The sequence below is a fragment of the Dromaius novaehollandiae genome, chromosome 3, assembly GCF_036370855.1.
Source record: "Dromaius novaehollandiae isolate bDroNov1 chromosome 3, bDroNov1.hap1, whole genome shotgun sequence".
NCBI classification, from domain to species: domain Eukaryota; kingdom Metazoa; phylum Chordata; class Aves; order Casuariiformes; family Dromaiidae; genus Dromaius; species Dromaius novaehollandiae.
The window spans coordinates 119,095,315-119,112,096 of NC_088100.1; the positions used below are offsets into that span (position 1 = coordinate 119,095,315).

At 42.1% G+C, this 16,782-nt stretch overlaps 1 protein-coding gene across 7 annotated transcripts in view; it reads left to right on the plus strand.

Annotated features, from left to right (window-relative positions):
* ENAH (ENAH actin regulator) overlaps nt 1–16,782 on the plus strand; it is a 138,468-nt gene that overhangs the window by 18,336 nt on the left and 103,350 nt on the right. The window contains exon 1 of one of the 7 annotated variants that reach the window (XM_026094604.2): nt 16,054–16,390. The exons of the other annotated variants lie outside the window; for them this stretch is intronic. Within the exon in view, the coding sequence (XP_025950389.2) occupies nt 16,386–16,390 (5 nt within the window). The 5' untranslated portion in view covers nt 16,054–16,385. Of the gene's footprint in view, nt 1–16,053; nt 16,391–16,782 lie in introns of those variants that run through there. 7 annotated transcript variants of the gene reach the window in all.

A 16,782-nucleotide genomic window follows, 5' to 3' on the forward strand; every position in this document is an offset into this window, starting at 1 on the left:
ATGGGGAAGAGGGAGAAATATAAAATGCTCTCATTTTTATCAAAAACATAGGAAGCAAAAAAAAAAAGAAAAAAGATGAAACAAAAGCCTTAGGAGTTAAGGAAAAATAAAAGGAGGAAGAGGAGGAAAACTAGAGAGATAAGCTGGGGATTGGTCAAATTCCATTTGAATTTTTGCAGTGAAAAGTTCTAGCTGTTGAATTAGAGTCCGGAGTCTTTAGATTGCAAAGTTGTAAAAGAAGATACTGGGTTTCTTCTGTGCTTACACAACAAGCACCATCTGAGGGTGCAAATACTACCACTAATACTAATAAAAAGTCGAAGTAATTCCTATGGACCAAACAACCTGGAGGAACTATAGCATGAGGTGACAGAATTAAAGGCTGCATAATAAGACAAGTGGTCAAAACGGATGAGCAATAGTTGCAAAGTCAACATTAATTCTTGTTCTTCCTATTTTCTGAATGCTTTTACTATACAATCAAAGTACTTCCAAGCTATTTTTTTAATATAAGAACTTCTTAGCTTTTTAAGAAAGAAAGCTGATGTATGTTACCATATTTAGTTCCCTCTGTTTCATTAGAAGGACTGGGATTCCAGATCTACAGATCCACGCAGAGGTCTATGGGCCTTTCTTACTATGTAGAAGTGTACCACCCTCTGTGTAGGCTGCAAGGAGACAAGACATTACTCTTTTTTGGATCTCAGTAGGAAAAATAGAAAAATACTGAAAGTCAGAAATTCTGCATTCTATCTGAGAAGACTCTGAGAAGAACGTATCTAGGGACATATCCAACTCTTACTTAATGCAGCTTCGAACTATTCTACTCACTGCCAATTTCTCCCCTTCCTACTCTCACATCTCCTTGTCTCAGTCCCTGTTTCATGGTCTCCTTTCACATTTCAGTCCTAACCATTGCCATGTTCCAGCTGCCCCTTCTCCCAATCCTCATCCTAGACTCCCCTGCTTCCAAGCTCTATGTATTAGTCCTAGTTTCCCTTGCTCTCTGGTACTGTGTCATAGGGCTGCTCCCCATGTTCTCCTACCCAGCTCTTTGTCATGTATCACAATTTTAATCCAAGTGTGTCCATTCTTGACTGAATATGTGCAAAACAACTTTCAGGAGACTGGCCAAATTGGAAGGCTTGTCATATGAACAGCAAAAGGTACCTCCTTAATACCAGTGTTCCTGATCCCCTCCTGCTTCAGAGTAAGAATTGTGTTAGAATTTTTTTTAAAGGATACATTTTAAAGGCAAAATTATATTCTTCTCTCTTGACTGGATTAATTTGGCCAGAATTTTCCGAACATATTCAGGTGAGTTAGATACCTAGAATGGGCAATTTCAGCCATCAGTTAATATTGGCAATATTGGAAGTAGCTGAAGACAGGGACTTAAATGGAAGGCATTGAAAACCTCACCTGTAGGAAGCCTTATATTCATTATCCATAATGTCATAAAGTACTTTATAAAATAGTTATATTTACATTGCAAATTCCAACCAAAGACCTCAGTTCACCTTAAAAACATTTACTGTCTCGCAGCCTTCCCAGGAAGATGAAATTATTATCACACATGCAGAAACAGAGGCACTGAGGCATCAAAGGTCTGTTTCTCAGTTCCACAGCAAAAATGGGAGGGAATAATAGATCCCACGTTGTCTTGACTTCTAATCTTATGCTTAATACCATCAGTCCCTCTGCACGGTATTGACTGATTTAATGAATTAACGATAATTGAAGTATAATGTGTGCATGACAGTTGTGCCAGGAAACACAAGCATCAGTGAGGTTTCCTTGTGATAGCTCTTGCGCAGACACACACGGTTCTTTTCCCAAAGACCTTAAATCTGAGAGTCTGTTTATTGTGTATCGGATATGCCAACAATTAATTCATGCTTGACACAGGCCCCAACCTACTCAAAGATCCTTGTGACTGCAGGATCATTGCTTAGAAGATTAAGCTTCCTGACCACTTTTTTCTGCATTCACCTCACAGATTTATCCACTGCCAAGATTTGGCTAACGGGTCTTTTAGCACGTGACTGTGGCTGTCTTGATTTACATATGACCCATAAGAGAGTTTTTTTCTTGCTATCCTGAGATCCCAAGAATATGTATGTGCCCACAACATGTATATATGTGTAAAGGAGAGGAGCTGTGTTTTCCAAGTGTGAAAGGGAAATGGTTGTAACTGGAAGCATACATCATTGGCATCCCTTTCCCTTTGCTTCCAAACATGGTAAAGAACAATAAAGCTGTTTGTGGAATATAATGTGACTCACGTAAGAATGCACAGTTCTCAGTTTTTTATGCATGTATGTATATAAGAATCTCTGTGTGGGCATCTAAAGAATTAATGGTTATGAAATACTGGGCAAAAGCAATGTATAAAAGGTAAATGACACATAGCAAAGGAATCTCCCTTCAAATCACATAGCACATGAAACCATTCTGGTCTGTGACAACTACACCACTAGATTTTTTCCATGTTTATCCAAAGTAGCTTAGTAAGCATATCATGCATTCCATTCACTAAGTCTGTGTACAAAAATACAGAGTATGACCCGAAGCAATGTCCTTAGTGCTTGTATGCTTGTCAGAAAGGGGAACTGCCTGATAGTGCTGCTGCCCTAAAGCATTTGTTTCAATTAAAGTAAATCAATTAATTTTTGTAACAAGAAGTCATAGGAATATCTCTCATTCTATTACACTATGTAACTGTTATTTCAGTGGAGTTATATCTGTGTAACTTTGTTATAAAAGGAAACAGGAATTGTGCAAACCCTAGGAGCTAATGAGACTTCAGAAGAGGTTGTCAAGAACAGCACAAGACACATCTATTATTTTCAGTTTAGAAGCAATCCATCTATCTTTTCTGCTTGCTAAAAAGGGCAATGGCAGGGTTTTTCTGGTGACTGTGGAAAAAACTGTAATGCTAGAAGCAGGCTTCCTTCTGTCCCATATGTCTTAAGTGTACAAAGCTTTTTTTAGAGAATAGCTTTCTTTCAGGGCAAACTCGTTCTTACTAAAAATAATTCTTAGGCGATCAGATAAAATGAGAGGAATGTTGCTGGCAGATACTGGTGCCTTATTTACAAAAAATAAGGCTAAATCAGCCTAATCCAGGCCTGTAATACAAGCAGAGAGCTGAAGAACGCTCCCTGTTCCCCGGTACCTTGGTTGACAGGCCAAGTGCTATTTTGGTGGCTGTGGTCAGCCAACACTAGAATCAAAAACCGAATGAAAAGGGCCAGTACAAACACCCCCCCGGCCTGCCCCAGCCCGTGGGACTGGCCTGCAGAGACAACCACAGCCGCGTGCCCGAGTTTTAGAGCGGCACAGCGACAGCCGTCGCCCGTCTGGGGGCCTGGGCCCTCGCTCTCGTGTTATTGCAATGATCTCTCATCGGAGCGCTATCTTTCTGCTACCCTGAGGTGACCTACAACCACAAAGCGCAATATAATTTCTTAGGTTAGTGGGACCTGCCTAGATGTGCACTTGTTAAAGAGAAAATTTAAAAAGATACAGGTGCCCCTACAGCAGAGCCAGAAATGCGGTAAGGAGTGACTATGTGCACACAGGTGATATTCCCTCCTATAGGTGCTGAGATTGCATCTGCATGCAAGTAAAACTTATGTGGCTTTTTAACGTCCTCGTGACTTTGAACTTCCAAGCTCTGGCTCCCCCTCCTCCATACAAATGTCTTCTCTCAAGCTTTTAATATGCAACAGTGCCAGATTCCCCCTACTCTCTGGCATTGTGTATTACTTGCAATCTTCTCAGCCGGTTATTGAGGTAGACTGCAAGCTCCTGAGGCAGGGGTTTGCGTCATCTATTAAGCAAAATGCTCAGTAATTATTTATGATTTGTTTATGGGATGGGATTGCAGCATTTGTGTGTATTATTAAATAACAAATATGGACCACAATTGTTGAGCAGACAGAAAGAGCCATGTTGTCAGGAAGACTGCAGGTCATTCTGCGCACTGCATGTGTCGTCAAATACCTCCATCAGTAGACAAATTTACTGCACGTGTACATTCAGATCAAGCCAAAGCATACTAGCCACCTTTTAGTTGCTTAAATATTTGTTTTCGCAAAGCACTGTGAATTGCTTATCCATCCAGTTCCTTGAACTGCATCAAACTAGCTTACGTGTAATTGTGTGGTCTGGTTTTGCATGTACCATTCTCTGCTCTTACGAATGAGACCGAAAGGTCTCAGAGCCTGAGTTAGGGTTTCCCCCCGCCAAATAATGCATATTCCTTATAAAGAATTCATTGACTTATTGCATTAGAAAACTGACCCACAAGCAGGCTAATTTTATTTTCAAATAGACGAAGAATCCCAGGATCCAGTTGTTCATTTATAATTCAGGAGTGAGCTAAAGAAACAAGAGCAGAAAACGCGTAGTTGTAAATCACGCTAGCAGCCACTAAACAACATGCTGCCGAGCAGCCATTTTAGGTCTTTGGTTGCTTTATTCCCTTTCCACATAATGAAGCCTGTTAAATGAATCCTTATGGGAATCGTTCATGAGGTTTGTGTTTTGTACATGAAATTCCAAGTACACAGGATTAATTTTGTAACGTAAACGGTCTGTATTCTGTAAGACCAGTTCAAGGCACTGTTTTGGGGGCCTTTTTTTGAAAGGCTTGTTGCTTTCTAGATGTAGCAATAGTATCATCCTCTTAATAAAATGTAAAACCATTCCCTCTGGAAAAAAAAGAAATAGATTTCAGTGGGATTATTTCAGTGCAAAGGAATAAAGGTGGCAAATCCAGTTCCTGATGTATTTCACCCAGAAGGAGCCCCAGGTACTCTATAGCTAGATACATGGGATGAATCCTACCTTCTCCTCTATAACAGAAATCTCTGAAAGAAACAGACTGCTGCTGTTTCATTTCAGTCTTCAAAGTGAAGCCCTAACAGTGGATTAAGTAGAGAGAGTTATAGTAGAGGCTCTACCTAATAAATGTATGTAGTCCTAGCCCTCTTTTTTTCCTAATGCTTTGTTGATGAAATTACCACTCTCTCTCTTCCCAAAATTTGCTTGTGGACAGATGTATTATTTTTCTCAGTGAGAAATAATCCAGGTGTCAAATCAACCCAAAGGTTGTGCATTCATTATTTCTATTTAAGTCAATTAGAACTGTGCAGATGCCTCTTCTGTTTGATGATTTGCTTCCAGAGAAAGATTAGAGAATTAATTAAATACACAATCTAATTGAACCAAAATGATAAGATTTTGTTCCTAGGAAACAACTTATGAGTACAGATAAGTCTAAAGTTGTGTATTTATATCTAAGTATAGAACTTATCATTTCAACCCGCTCCACCAAAGTTTGGATGTGATGATTATTTTCAGATGACTAGTCTAATTTAGTTTTAAAATTGAGACTACGGTTTAAGATTCCAAACACCCAGAGACTTGTAAGGGGGGAGACACAAGATTTTGGTTTCAGTTAATTGTAGATTTATTTCTGTTTAGGAGATCAGTTGTCTATTTCCGAAAGTGTTTTCTTTTTGGCAGACTCCTCAAATGCAAGGCTTATTTCCAGACATTTCCTGTGGAGTAGCTGATGTTGCTGCTGCTGAGAGGTAAAAGAAGACATATACAATGCTGAAGGGAACGTATGGCAGTGTCATGGCAATGACAGGCATGAAACCAAAGAGTGCCAAGATCTTTCTTTCCATCACAGACAAGCTTAAGAGGCAGGGTAGAGAGAGAACACAAAACGTTATCAAACCTGCCCTTCCAGCCTTCTCTGGGAACCCTGTTAGCCATGTATTTTGAACATGGGTTATAATTTGTGTTTCAGGCGATTGTAGTTCCTAACCCTTCCCCATACCAAGATTCTCAATCAGCTTTGCAAATGATCTGTTTTTTGTGAACACAGAGATTCTTCATCAGTTATTTCCATTATGCTAGAGATACTTGGAAACTAGCAAAGCCGAATTCTGTGTGATACTCCCATTAGGATGTAGTCATGATAAGGTGAAATAAAGTGCTCTCTTTTAAGGTGAAGAGTCAGAAATCTTGGCATTTTGATGAATTCTGTTGTAGGACCTGGAAAGACAGCTGTTCCCATCGAAGCATTTCTTTCTGCCTTCCTCTTGTAATGACCAATGCTGTGCAATTACTCTGTAGTTTCTGATCCCTTCTAAAACTGCCTTATCCAATTTCATAACTGTAATAATAGGTTTAATATTAAACACAGGATTTTTTGTGTGTAGTAACAGGAGAAGAGATGGTGAAGATGCTATAATGGTCAGTGAAATAAGCCGAATCTCTTTGCTTTGCCTTGTGGATGCTCTGCTTGTACGTTCACGTCGTCTGAATACACTCACACAAGCCTTTCCCTGATTCTCAGAGGTAGTCACTCCTCATTCGCGTAGCTGCTGTAAGCATGCAGGAGCTGGAGAGAAATCATTAAACAAGCGAGGTCAGACTCTCAGGAGAGTACGTCTACAGCACTCGATAGGCAAAAACTAGGTTATGGAAAGTTCTTAGCTTTTGAGGAAAACCTGTTTGTAAAGGATTTAGCAAATTTACATAGTGGCATATAAGAATGGTAATATGCTTGTGGCTACTTGAGAGCCCTCACAGAAGGCAGTGAGGCCTGCAAAAGGTGAAAGTCAGAAAATTTGACGGAAAAATGTTTTTTAAGCTCAGCAATTTTGTGAATTGCTGCTCACTTCATAAAAATCTTAGAGGAAGAACAAAAACTCCAAGGCAGTCTCTCGTGTGCTTATTTAATGTAATTAATTAATGCATTTTGCACTACTTTTTCTGTGCAAAGGGATGTTAATTATAGCATAAAAAACAGATGTAATTAATGTAAAAGAGATTCATGTAAATGAAAATGTGAGCTGTTATGCTTGAAACCAAAGGAAAGAAAAATACATCGCTGTAAGGTCAGAGCTTATATGGGTCAGCTGCATCTGACTTGGTGTGCTAAAGGTCTGCCTTATACAGAAGGCAACATGCTCGCATACAGTGTGTAGCACGTAAATCAGAGTTACATCGTCATGGGTGAGATCATACTGCAGAGATAATAAGGATAATTTGTTTGGTTTTAGCAGCTTGAAGATCCATTCCCAAATTTACCTGAAAATATTACAAATGAAAAACCTGATAGAGTAAGATCATTTGAATACCCAAATGGAAGCGCTGTGCCTGAGACCCTCTTGCAGTCTCTATGAGCTTGATCTTACTGAGGAGATAAACTGCTTCAGGCTCTGCTCAGGGATCCGTAGGTGAACAGAGAGCAGAACGTCTCTTTTCAGTTAACATATCAGTGCCACCAATAATAGTTGTTTACTAGGGTGAAATTTCACACTTTTCCCTGCAGGTCCCAAGCACGGATTCCATAGCATCATTTTTTAGTCTCATTTCATTCTAGTTTCAAAGCATCACTTCAAGTTTTGACCAAATATGATTCAAATATAAAACGTACCCAGGATTCGTTGGGCTAGCACATCTTCTGTGCTTTAGCTAGTCCTCCTCCTTCCCCAGCATAGCCTGCAGCAGCTTCCAGCTTGCTCTAAGGTATCACAAGCATAGTCAACCCTAATGGACCATTTTAACCAGGAATCCCTGCACTTTGGTGGGAGGGGAGCCACATCCCCCTTTTCAGCTGCCCTCCAAACATGCTATCTATTCCAGAGTGCAGAGAAGCACCTGAAGTGAATGATGATTTTTGTCAACTGAACCTTTTATCATGTTTCTCTTGAAACTTCTTTTGAGCTTCCAGGATGAAGCTAAGAGATGAAAGGGTGATGCATAGCAACCTCATCAGAATAAACAGCTGGCCTTTATTTGTTTTTGAAACATAAGCTAAAATAATAAATGCAAAGCCCACACGCACACGTGCAGAATCACTTTGGCACTGTAGTTTCCTGGGATCAAACTTAGAATAATAGTCTATGAAACAGTATTGCATGATATATCTTAAAAAAAATTACACATTCTTTTCTCCAGAAAGAGGGTGGTTAATTCCTATAGTGTTTTAACATTGTTTGTATCATTATAACCTCACCACCTTTTTGCTAAAGTAACAGTTCTTGCGCTGCTCTTGTTCTCAGCCATTGCTTCAAAGGAGCATATAAGGATTCTCCTTGCTGCCAGGTTCTAGGTTCTAGGAACTTGCAAATCTTGCATCTCTTCTCACTCAGTTCTGCATTGGTTTCACCCTGTCAGTCACCTCCTGTGGAATGGGATGAGCTTCTCATCTTTCTAGCATATTTTGTCTGTGCGTGTTCTCTCTATATCACATCAGTTCGTATTACTCATTATTTTATGAATACACCATCCCTATCCGATGCCCACGATTATGGTTTCTACCAGCTTAGGGTGGCTCTAAACCAGCAGCAACTAAGAGATGGAAGGCTTTTTATTTCTTTGCAGATATGCCAGTACCCAAGTTGTAAGGTTGTTTTAATAACAATAATTTCAAACATTACAAAGCTGGCACTTCCCCTCCACCCACTAGTGTAGTCACAGCAGAATGAATGGTTCTTTGTTATAAGAGTGATTTCGCTGCTCAAGGCAACCTCTATTCACAATTAGAGTGTTAGAAACGTTCAGCCAATCATGAAAATTAAATAAAATTATTATCTGAGCATCCCTAAGGGCTTTGTTATAAATAGTCTTTCTTCACACAGTTGGTGCTACCTGTTTTTATTACATATCCACAAAATCTTTTAGAGTGACAACACCCCTAGTGGAAATACTCTAGTGAAATGTGATTTCCGTCTGCATATTCAGGAGCAAAGAGCAATTGGCTGCACCTTGAATAAAGAGATCAATTACGTGCACCCAGTACTAGGAGTTTACAGCAAAGCAACAAAGTGATAGTGGAGGCTTTAGAGAAACTGAGCTATAGGAACATTCAAAAATCTTGTTTAGTGACTTTGAGCAGTTGATGTTCGAGGAATAGCTGATGTCTGAAGAAACACATGATAAAATTTACAGCTCTTCAGAGGATAAAACACAGGGAGTTTATCTGAGCATAATAGGCTATAAGAGAAACAAGGAAAATTTTACAAGGAAGAACTTCCTGGCAGTGAAATGTACTACAGATAATATAAAGTTGTTCCTTAAACAAAACGCTGGAAACGGTCTAGTGAGGAACGTTCCTTTATTGGTGGTTTTCTACTTCTAATTTCTTTACTTTGACATTTTCTGAGAAAAGGGCAATGCTTTCTTACTAGCCAGTTAGAAACTCCTGCATTCAGCGAGCATGTGAAAAGGCCTTATTCCTGTGAAAACCTTTATTTTTTGAGTATAGGCTCTCCAGCAGTACTCCCTGGTAAGAAGTATGCTCAGAAACCAGTCAGTTGACTGTAGTGTCTAAATTCCTGACTGAACCATATAGTTAACGGCAAACAGTCAGCATAACTTGTTTAGAAAAAAACCTGTGAAATAGGAAATACGGTATCAGACAATTCTGCTCTGTCTAAGGCTGGAAGGAGCAGGAAAATGTCCATCACTGTTTACGTGACTGTATTGATGAAACAGGGAGAGGAACTAACAGAGGAAGCAGAGAATAAATACTCAACAGAAAGGCTGGTTAACTGTTGAGATACAGATCCATAGTGTGAAAGTGTGAGTTAGGACCAGTTGAAAGGAATTCCTTCTCATTGATTTTACAGAGTATATCTTAGTTTTGAAATTGTTGCTAACTAGTTATAGTAATAATGGCATGTGTTAGTGTTGTAATCTCTTAAGAGTTCATTTCTTCACGTCTTTTTTTAGAAATATTAATTCATTTGGCAAACATTTTTGTGATGTTCTTTCTAAAATACCGAAGAAGAATATTTTTGCAACTGCTGCTTTGTATATTTTGGGTCTCATGCATGATTTATCACTTACTAAATTTGAAATCCAAATTATGGAGTTGGCTATAGCTATTGCCAGAAAGCAAAATCTGCAGTGCTGGAAAGGAGTGAAGAGGTTATCATCATCTTTTTAAGTTTCTACCTTACCATCTGTTAAGTTTCTACCTTTATTGGAACAATATCTGTATTGTAAGTTACTTCCAACTTTGCAGTCAACAGATGCTAACCCACAATAGAAAAAGTATTGTCATTCACCTATAATCAGGACATTATTTTTACTGCAAGCTATTCCAACTTTGCAGCCAGTGGAAGCTAACCAGCTATAGTAAAAGTGCTGTCATTCATCTATAAGTGGGACAGTACTTTTATCGTAAGTTATTCCAACTTTGCAGTCAATGGGAGCTAACCAGCAATAGTAAGAGTGTTGTCAGTCATCTAAAATAGAAGAGAGAAAAGAGGAAGATGGTCAAAAGACTGAACGCATTCCCAGTGGAGTCGAATATTCCCAGGGTTCCACAACATATTTTGCCACGGCTTTTTTTGTCTATTAAGGATAAATTGCAAAGAGCAAGGTAGCTTCAAATCAGGTGGTGAGACTTTGTACAGCCTTCCAGCCGAAAGAAGTCTAAACCATCTCCTTTGGCATCGCTCTACCTAAACTGACAGAAAAGAAGGGATATGGTACAATAAAGTACAATCTGCTAAAGTCAAATCTCTGCTGGTGTTGGGGCCAAGAAGCAAGATGTGCAGCTGTGTGCAGAGCTCAGCGCTGTTTCAGCTAGCATGTGCCGGACAGCTAATACCAGTTAACTGAGCTAAGTATTTTAAAGCTAGCTTGGATATCAGAGACTGCAGGACAACCCCTTAGAGTAATAGCTCTTTTAGGCAAGAAGCCTCTATTCTTTTTAAGCTCCAAGTGCACTGTAGGCACTTAACTATTATTAATAATAACTAAATAATAATGGATCAAATCCAATTAATAATGGACCAAATCCTTGGCTGTGATTGAGGAACTTGCAACTCATACCGAGTCGTAAGAAAAAAACGGATTGAAACAGTCTTACCCAAATTCTGAGCCAGCTTTGTGCCTGGACTTTTCTCTAGCATAAGATAAAGCAGCAGAGTACAATTTGTTCTAAGACATTAGCAAGGGAGAGCAAAGAACATAATGAATAAATTTTATTGGTAATGCATAAGAAGAATGCAGACTGGTGGCAAATAAGACCATTAGGGGATAAGAGTATAAAATTAGATGGAAAGTAAGATTGGTGTATCACAGCGGTCCTAAATCAACATGTCGTCTCGGAAACCACAAAAGTCAGCAACTGAGTAGAGGTGAATGAAAGACAAGGGTCAAAACAACAATCATAATTTATCTGACTGCCAGAAAAGCATTTTTACACTTAGTACACAGTGGATAGATTTACGTTTGATAGACAGTAGTTACACAAAAAGACTTCAGCCCCCACAGAATAGCCTACAGCACAATACAAATTCATTTCGTGATAATCCTGGGGGAAAAAACAATCTCTTTTTATTCAAAGAATTTTTGCTTCAATATTTGAGTCTATTGGGAACAGACTGAAAGACACATACCGTACTCCAGACTGCTGTCTACAGAGGCTTGCGGTTGGATTTCCTTAGGCTAGCTGACAGTATGAGGGGCGCTAGCAGGAACCCTGGTGGAAAGACACTTAGTGGAAAGTTCCAGCTGTTGTTTTCCTTCACACCTCCATACTTTGGAGGGGCTTGAGGGAAGAGCTATACGTTGTTTATTGGTATATCGAGGGGCAGGGTATGCTGGTAGACTGAGCTTCGTGTTCAGGAGGCGTTTGATAGCAAAAGGAAATTTGCTTCCTTTTCTGGGGATGTTATTTTGCCTTTTTAAAACAAACCAAAAATATTATTCCATTAAGCAAAGACCTTGCTGACTATTCCTGCATTTTTCTGCTGAGTCACTCCCATAATTATAAATGTTTATTTTAGCATTCTTCAAGATCTTTACAGAGAGCAACCCCTCCAGCCCGAAGACGGGTGAGGAATTCTGCATCGTTTCATAAATAAAATGAGGCTGAAGAGTTCTTGGTTCAAAGCATTTCCTTTAACAGTGTGCTACGCCACACTCCAGCAGCCGGCTGACTCATGGCAACCTGAAATTGAAAATGACTTGGGGGTGAGGGAAGGAAAGAAGAGGACGGGAAGAATTATACTGGCCAGTATATTTTAACTATCCCTATAAAAGGCTGAACCTCATCTTGTTCAACTAACCATGACCTCATGGAATTGGTACAGACATCAGCTCTGGGTCTGGTTCAGATCAAAATTTATATTTGCGAATTAGATTAACATAATCAGTGATGAAAATAATATATTAAATTACTTAATTCATTTCTGTTTTGATAATCTTAGATGTTAATAGGAACACATTGACAGAGCCATTTTTTTCAGTCTGCCATTTATTTTTCGAAAGCCCTTCACTATCACCAAAGAAAGCATCAGCTTTCTCTCTGAAACTGCTTTTCGTTGGAATTCTCTCACTTCTGTTATATTTTAAATTGTGTTTTCTTTCTATGTTACTATTCTACAGAGAATAATCCAAACAAGTGAAAAAAATTTCTTACTATATATGCAAAAACCAAACTGTAGACACATTAAGTACAAATAATAACCTTCAAAAAATAAAAACCACCAGAAAAACCACTTCCCCCCACTCCAGAAACCTCTCTGACTGTGTACCCTGCATTATGCTATTTACAGAGCATTAAGGATGGCAAAAATGATCTTGCGTAACTGCCGCTGTCCTGGGACACTGATTATAGTAAGACATGTGAAGATCTCAGCTACTTTTCTGTGTTAACTACAAACAGATTTTCCAAAACAACAAAGACAGCAAAATGGAAGACTGTTTCAGAGAAAATGGGGAAACCTCACTGAGAGAGGATGGACTGGGCTGCCTTTTGAAGCTTTTGGATTCCCCTTTGTCTCCAGAACATTAGTCATGCATCCTTCTCATGACCCTATATTAAGGGTGATCCACGCTGATGATACAAGATGGACTCATCTGGGTTTGCTCAGGAGTGGACTGCCAAGCCTCTTGCATCTGGCTAATATTAAACAGAAACACATTTTTCTTCAGTTTCATGCCTGGGTGAGCCATTTCTCTAGTATTTAAAAAATCTTCACTAGTCAGGCTGTTTGGAGAGGAGGCACACCATACCACTCAAACTGAATTAGCTTAGCCTTTGGAAACATCTGAACTCCAACTTTAGTTGCAGCTGAGCAGCACAAAAGGCAAGAGAGAGGGATGCACAGTCACTTTTGGTATTCTGAGCTGCTTGGATCCTGAGGAAGGAGGACACTAATACTGTTCTTTGACACCAATTACAAGAGCCTTTAGATGGCTCTGCATTGCATTGTAAGCTGTCGGTGGCTCCAGTTTATTAGTGTGACACCATCTACAAAAGCTTGTTGCCCCATTCTGTTTGTCATTGCAAGAAGAAGAGAGGGAGGTGGGAGGTGATATGAAGGGCAGTATCACCAATGCTACGCCACTCGATCCCATCAGCTAGAAAGATAACGGTAGAATTGCACGGAGTGACTCGGACACATCTAACAGTTACAGCTTGAGAACTTGCAGGCCAGTTACGGGAGATTACAGATTACTCAATGCATAATTCAGTATCATAAATGTGTACATGATACAAACTTCTTCTTCTGCTCGACTACTTTAATTTCTTGACAATAACAGTGCTTAATTGACCTGGGAGAAAAAAAAAGACGCCTAACATTTATAATTGATTTCTGCCCTATATCATTTTGGCTCCTCGCCTTCTCATGTAATGCTAATGTGAGTTATTGCAGATTTAATATTTTGTTACAGATGAATTCAATGGTATTTTTGACTAAGCTACTGTCCAGAATGACTTTGCACTTGGTGACATCTGTGATGCCAGCATGCAAAATGATTCTTCTGGCATTTTTAGATTCTCTTGTACCCCACAGTATGTCTTGAGAAACCAAGCTATGGCCCTATCTGATTTGGCTAAGAATATCAAGTAATGTAACACAAGTAATGATAATAGCTTTTTGCCGGAGTAAAAGCTTCTGGCTATTTTCATTCCCTCTCAGGCAGACTTGATGCCCAGGCACACTTTCAGTGTTTTTTATATACTTATTACAGTCAAACTTCTTTTAGGCTTGACTAATATGACTGAACAGTCATATCAGAGCAGTCACATTAGCATCCTGATTTTTGCCTAGTAGAGAATAACTGGGGTCTTAGAACAGACTCCTTGTTCACCTGACACTCTCTGTGCCATTCCTTCTACTGATGTATCTCTGAGAGCCAGTTCAGTTAGATATAGATCTTAATGTTTATACTGGGCTGCCTTTAAAATATTTTTCACAGTCCGAATGGCTTTCTTTTCAAACCTCTTATTTGGAGGATATTCTGATGATGGTAAGCTCTGATCTTTTTGCGAAGAATTTGTGATTCTTTAAGAACTGAAGTCCATTGTCAGTCATTAAGGTCCAGAGTATTCAATGGAAGCAATTAAGATAAATGTATTTATTAGATTCAATTAAGTCTCCCATTCCAGATGGCATTTACATTGTTGTCAAAGGTACCCACTTAATTGTTAAGAGTATGATGCTGCTTTTCTTCTGATTACTCATCTGCATTTTGTGATTCACCTCTACAGCAACATTTTCATTGACATCATCCCTATGCCAGTAAAAACATGTTAATTTTCTTACTAAATTGGTATTCATCGGCTTCTGTTTCAGAGCCTATCCTCTTTTTTGAATTAGTATTTTTTAACTGGTCATTTTTTTTATTGGCTAGCTCTTCTCTCATTGTGTTACTGAAACCATTAATTGACAGTGGTTGACCCTGTCTTAGATACCATGCTGCTCAAAGAAGAGGTTATATACAGTGTTAAATAAATGAGATTCAGAGTAAATAACTAAATTTGTGAAACCTAGATCAGAAATTTATAAATAAGATATATATATGTATTATTTCTAGAATCCTATTCTGTTTTTACATCTAAATTCTAGAAATTTATAAAGGAGGAATATATATATTTATTTCTAAAATCCTATAAATTTTTAATATCTAAACCCTAGAAAACAGTGGTAGTTTTTAAGGAAAAATGAAATCAGAGATGCAAAAGCACTGAGATGCCATCATGTCCGTGAAGACTGCAAAGACACTTGCTCATCATTTCCATTAACTTGAGACCAAAGAGAACAGGTATTCAGTGTTTGACAGAAATTAGCTGAACATGAACCGGGTTAAAGTTACGTACGCCATGTGTTTGATCCACTGGGAGTACTAAAAGCAAAACATAAATCTGTATTTAGTACTGACAAGGGGTTAGGGAAAGAGGTAATGGCAAATGTGCACGAAGCTGAAATAACATTCCCGTATTTTGAAAAGGACATCTAGGCCTCATGCTTCCAAGAGCGCAGAAAAGCAGTTGGAGGAATTACACAACCTGCGAGTAATTTACCTGTGGAGTTCATTTAGTGGGCTGCATTGATTACAAATTTGCCTAGAAATGAAGAGCCCAATTCTACCGCTCTACCCATGTGCCGATTACTCGCGAAGTACCAACGCAGTCCAGAAAGCGGGGAGGAAAACGCTGGGGGGACAGAATGGGATCTGGTGGCAGAGGTGTTTGGGATCGGCGCTGGCAAGCCCCGATCTTTTATAAGACGCTTCCATGTCACGCCTGGGACGGCGGGGACGCGGGATAACGCCGCCCTGGGGCTCGCCCTCCGCCAGCCCGCGCCCTGCCCCGCCGCCCGCACCCCAGCGTTTCCCGGATCAGGGCACCGGGCCGCGCCCCCAGCGAGCCGGCGGCGGCCTCGGGCATTTGCTGCCGCTTCCCGAGTCCAAGGGGCAGGGCCGGGGCCTCTCGGGAGGCCGGTGAGCAGGCCCTGCTCCCGGGGCAGCACACCGCCCTCAGGCGCGCCCCCCCCCCCCCGTTAAGCCGCGGGCTGCAACGCCCGTTCCCGGCGACGCGCCCGCCACCAACGGTCGCCGCGCGGCGCCCCTCCACTCCCCCCCCGCGCGCGCCCCGCTCCGGGGGGTGACGCCGCGCGGGGGGGGGGGGGAGGCGGTGCGGCGGGGGGCGTGGCCTCCGCTGCCCGCTCCTCCCCCCTCCGCGCGTCCCCCGCGCCGCGGCGCCCCCCGCCCCCCTCCCGCCTCCCAGCCCAGCCGGTGTCTCGAGCCTCCCTCGCGCTATCCCCGGTCCTGCCCATTCTCTCCCTTTTCACCCCCGCCCTTCCCGCGCGTTGGTTCGCTCTACCCCGCCCCCTCTCCCCCACCTCTGCCTTCCCCTCCCCGCCCCCCCCGGCTCCCCGCGGTGGTCTGGCCCGGCCCGGCGGCTGAGGGAGCGAGGAGACGGGTAGGGCGGCGCTGGTGGCCGGGGGTCTCGCTGTCCGTTGACGCGCCGGCCCCTGCGAGGCGGAGAGCGGCGGAGCGAGCGGAGCGAGCTAGGAAGCGGGAGCGGCTCCCCGACCCCGGGCAGCACCATGAGGTGAGGGGCCGGCCCCGGGGAAGGGAGAGAGGGAGGGACGGGGGGGGGCGGCCGTTAACGTCTTCTTTCCCCCTCCCGCCCCTAACGGTCCCCGGCGGCAGCGGGGGGGGGGGTCGGCGCGCGGCGGGGGCTGGGCTGAGGGGAGCCCCGCGGTGGGGGAGGGGCCCATTGTTAGCAGCGGTGGGGGAGGGGAGGGGCGGCCCGGCCGTCCCCGTCCCCCGCGGCGGCGAAGTTGATCGCCGGGGGGGCGGGCGGGAGCGGGGCCCTGCGGCGGCGGCCGGGGGGGGGGCCGGGCCGGCGCGGAGCTCCCGGCGCGTCCCCTGTGGTCACCCCCCGTGCTGCGGCTGGGATCACCTCGGAGGTGTGCCCCGCCACGGCGCGAGGGGGAATCG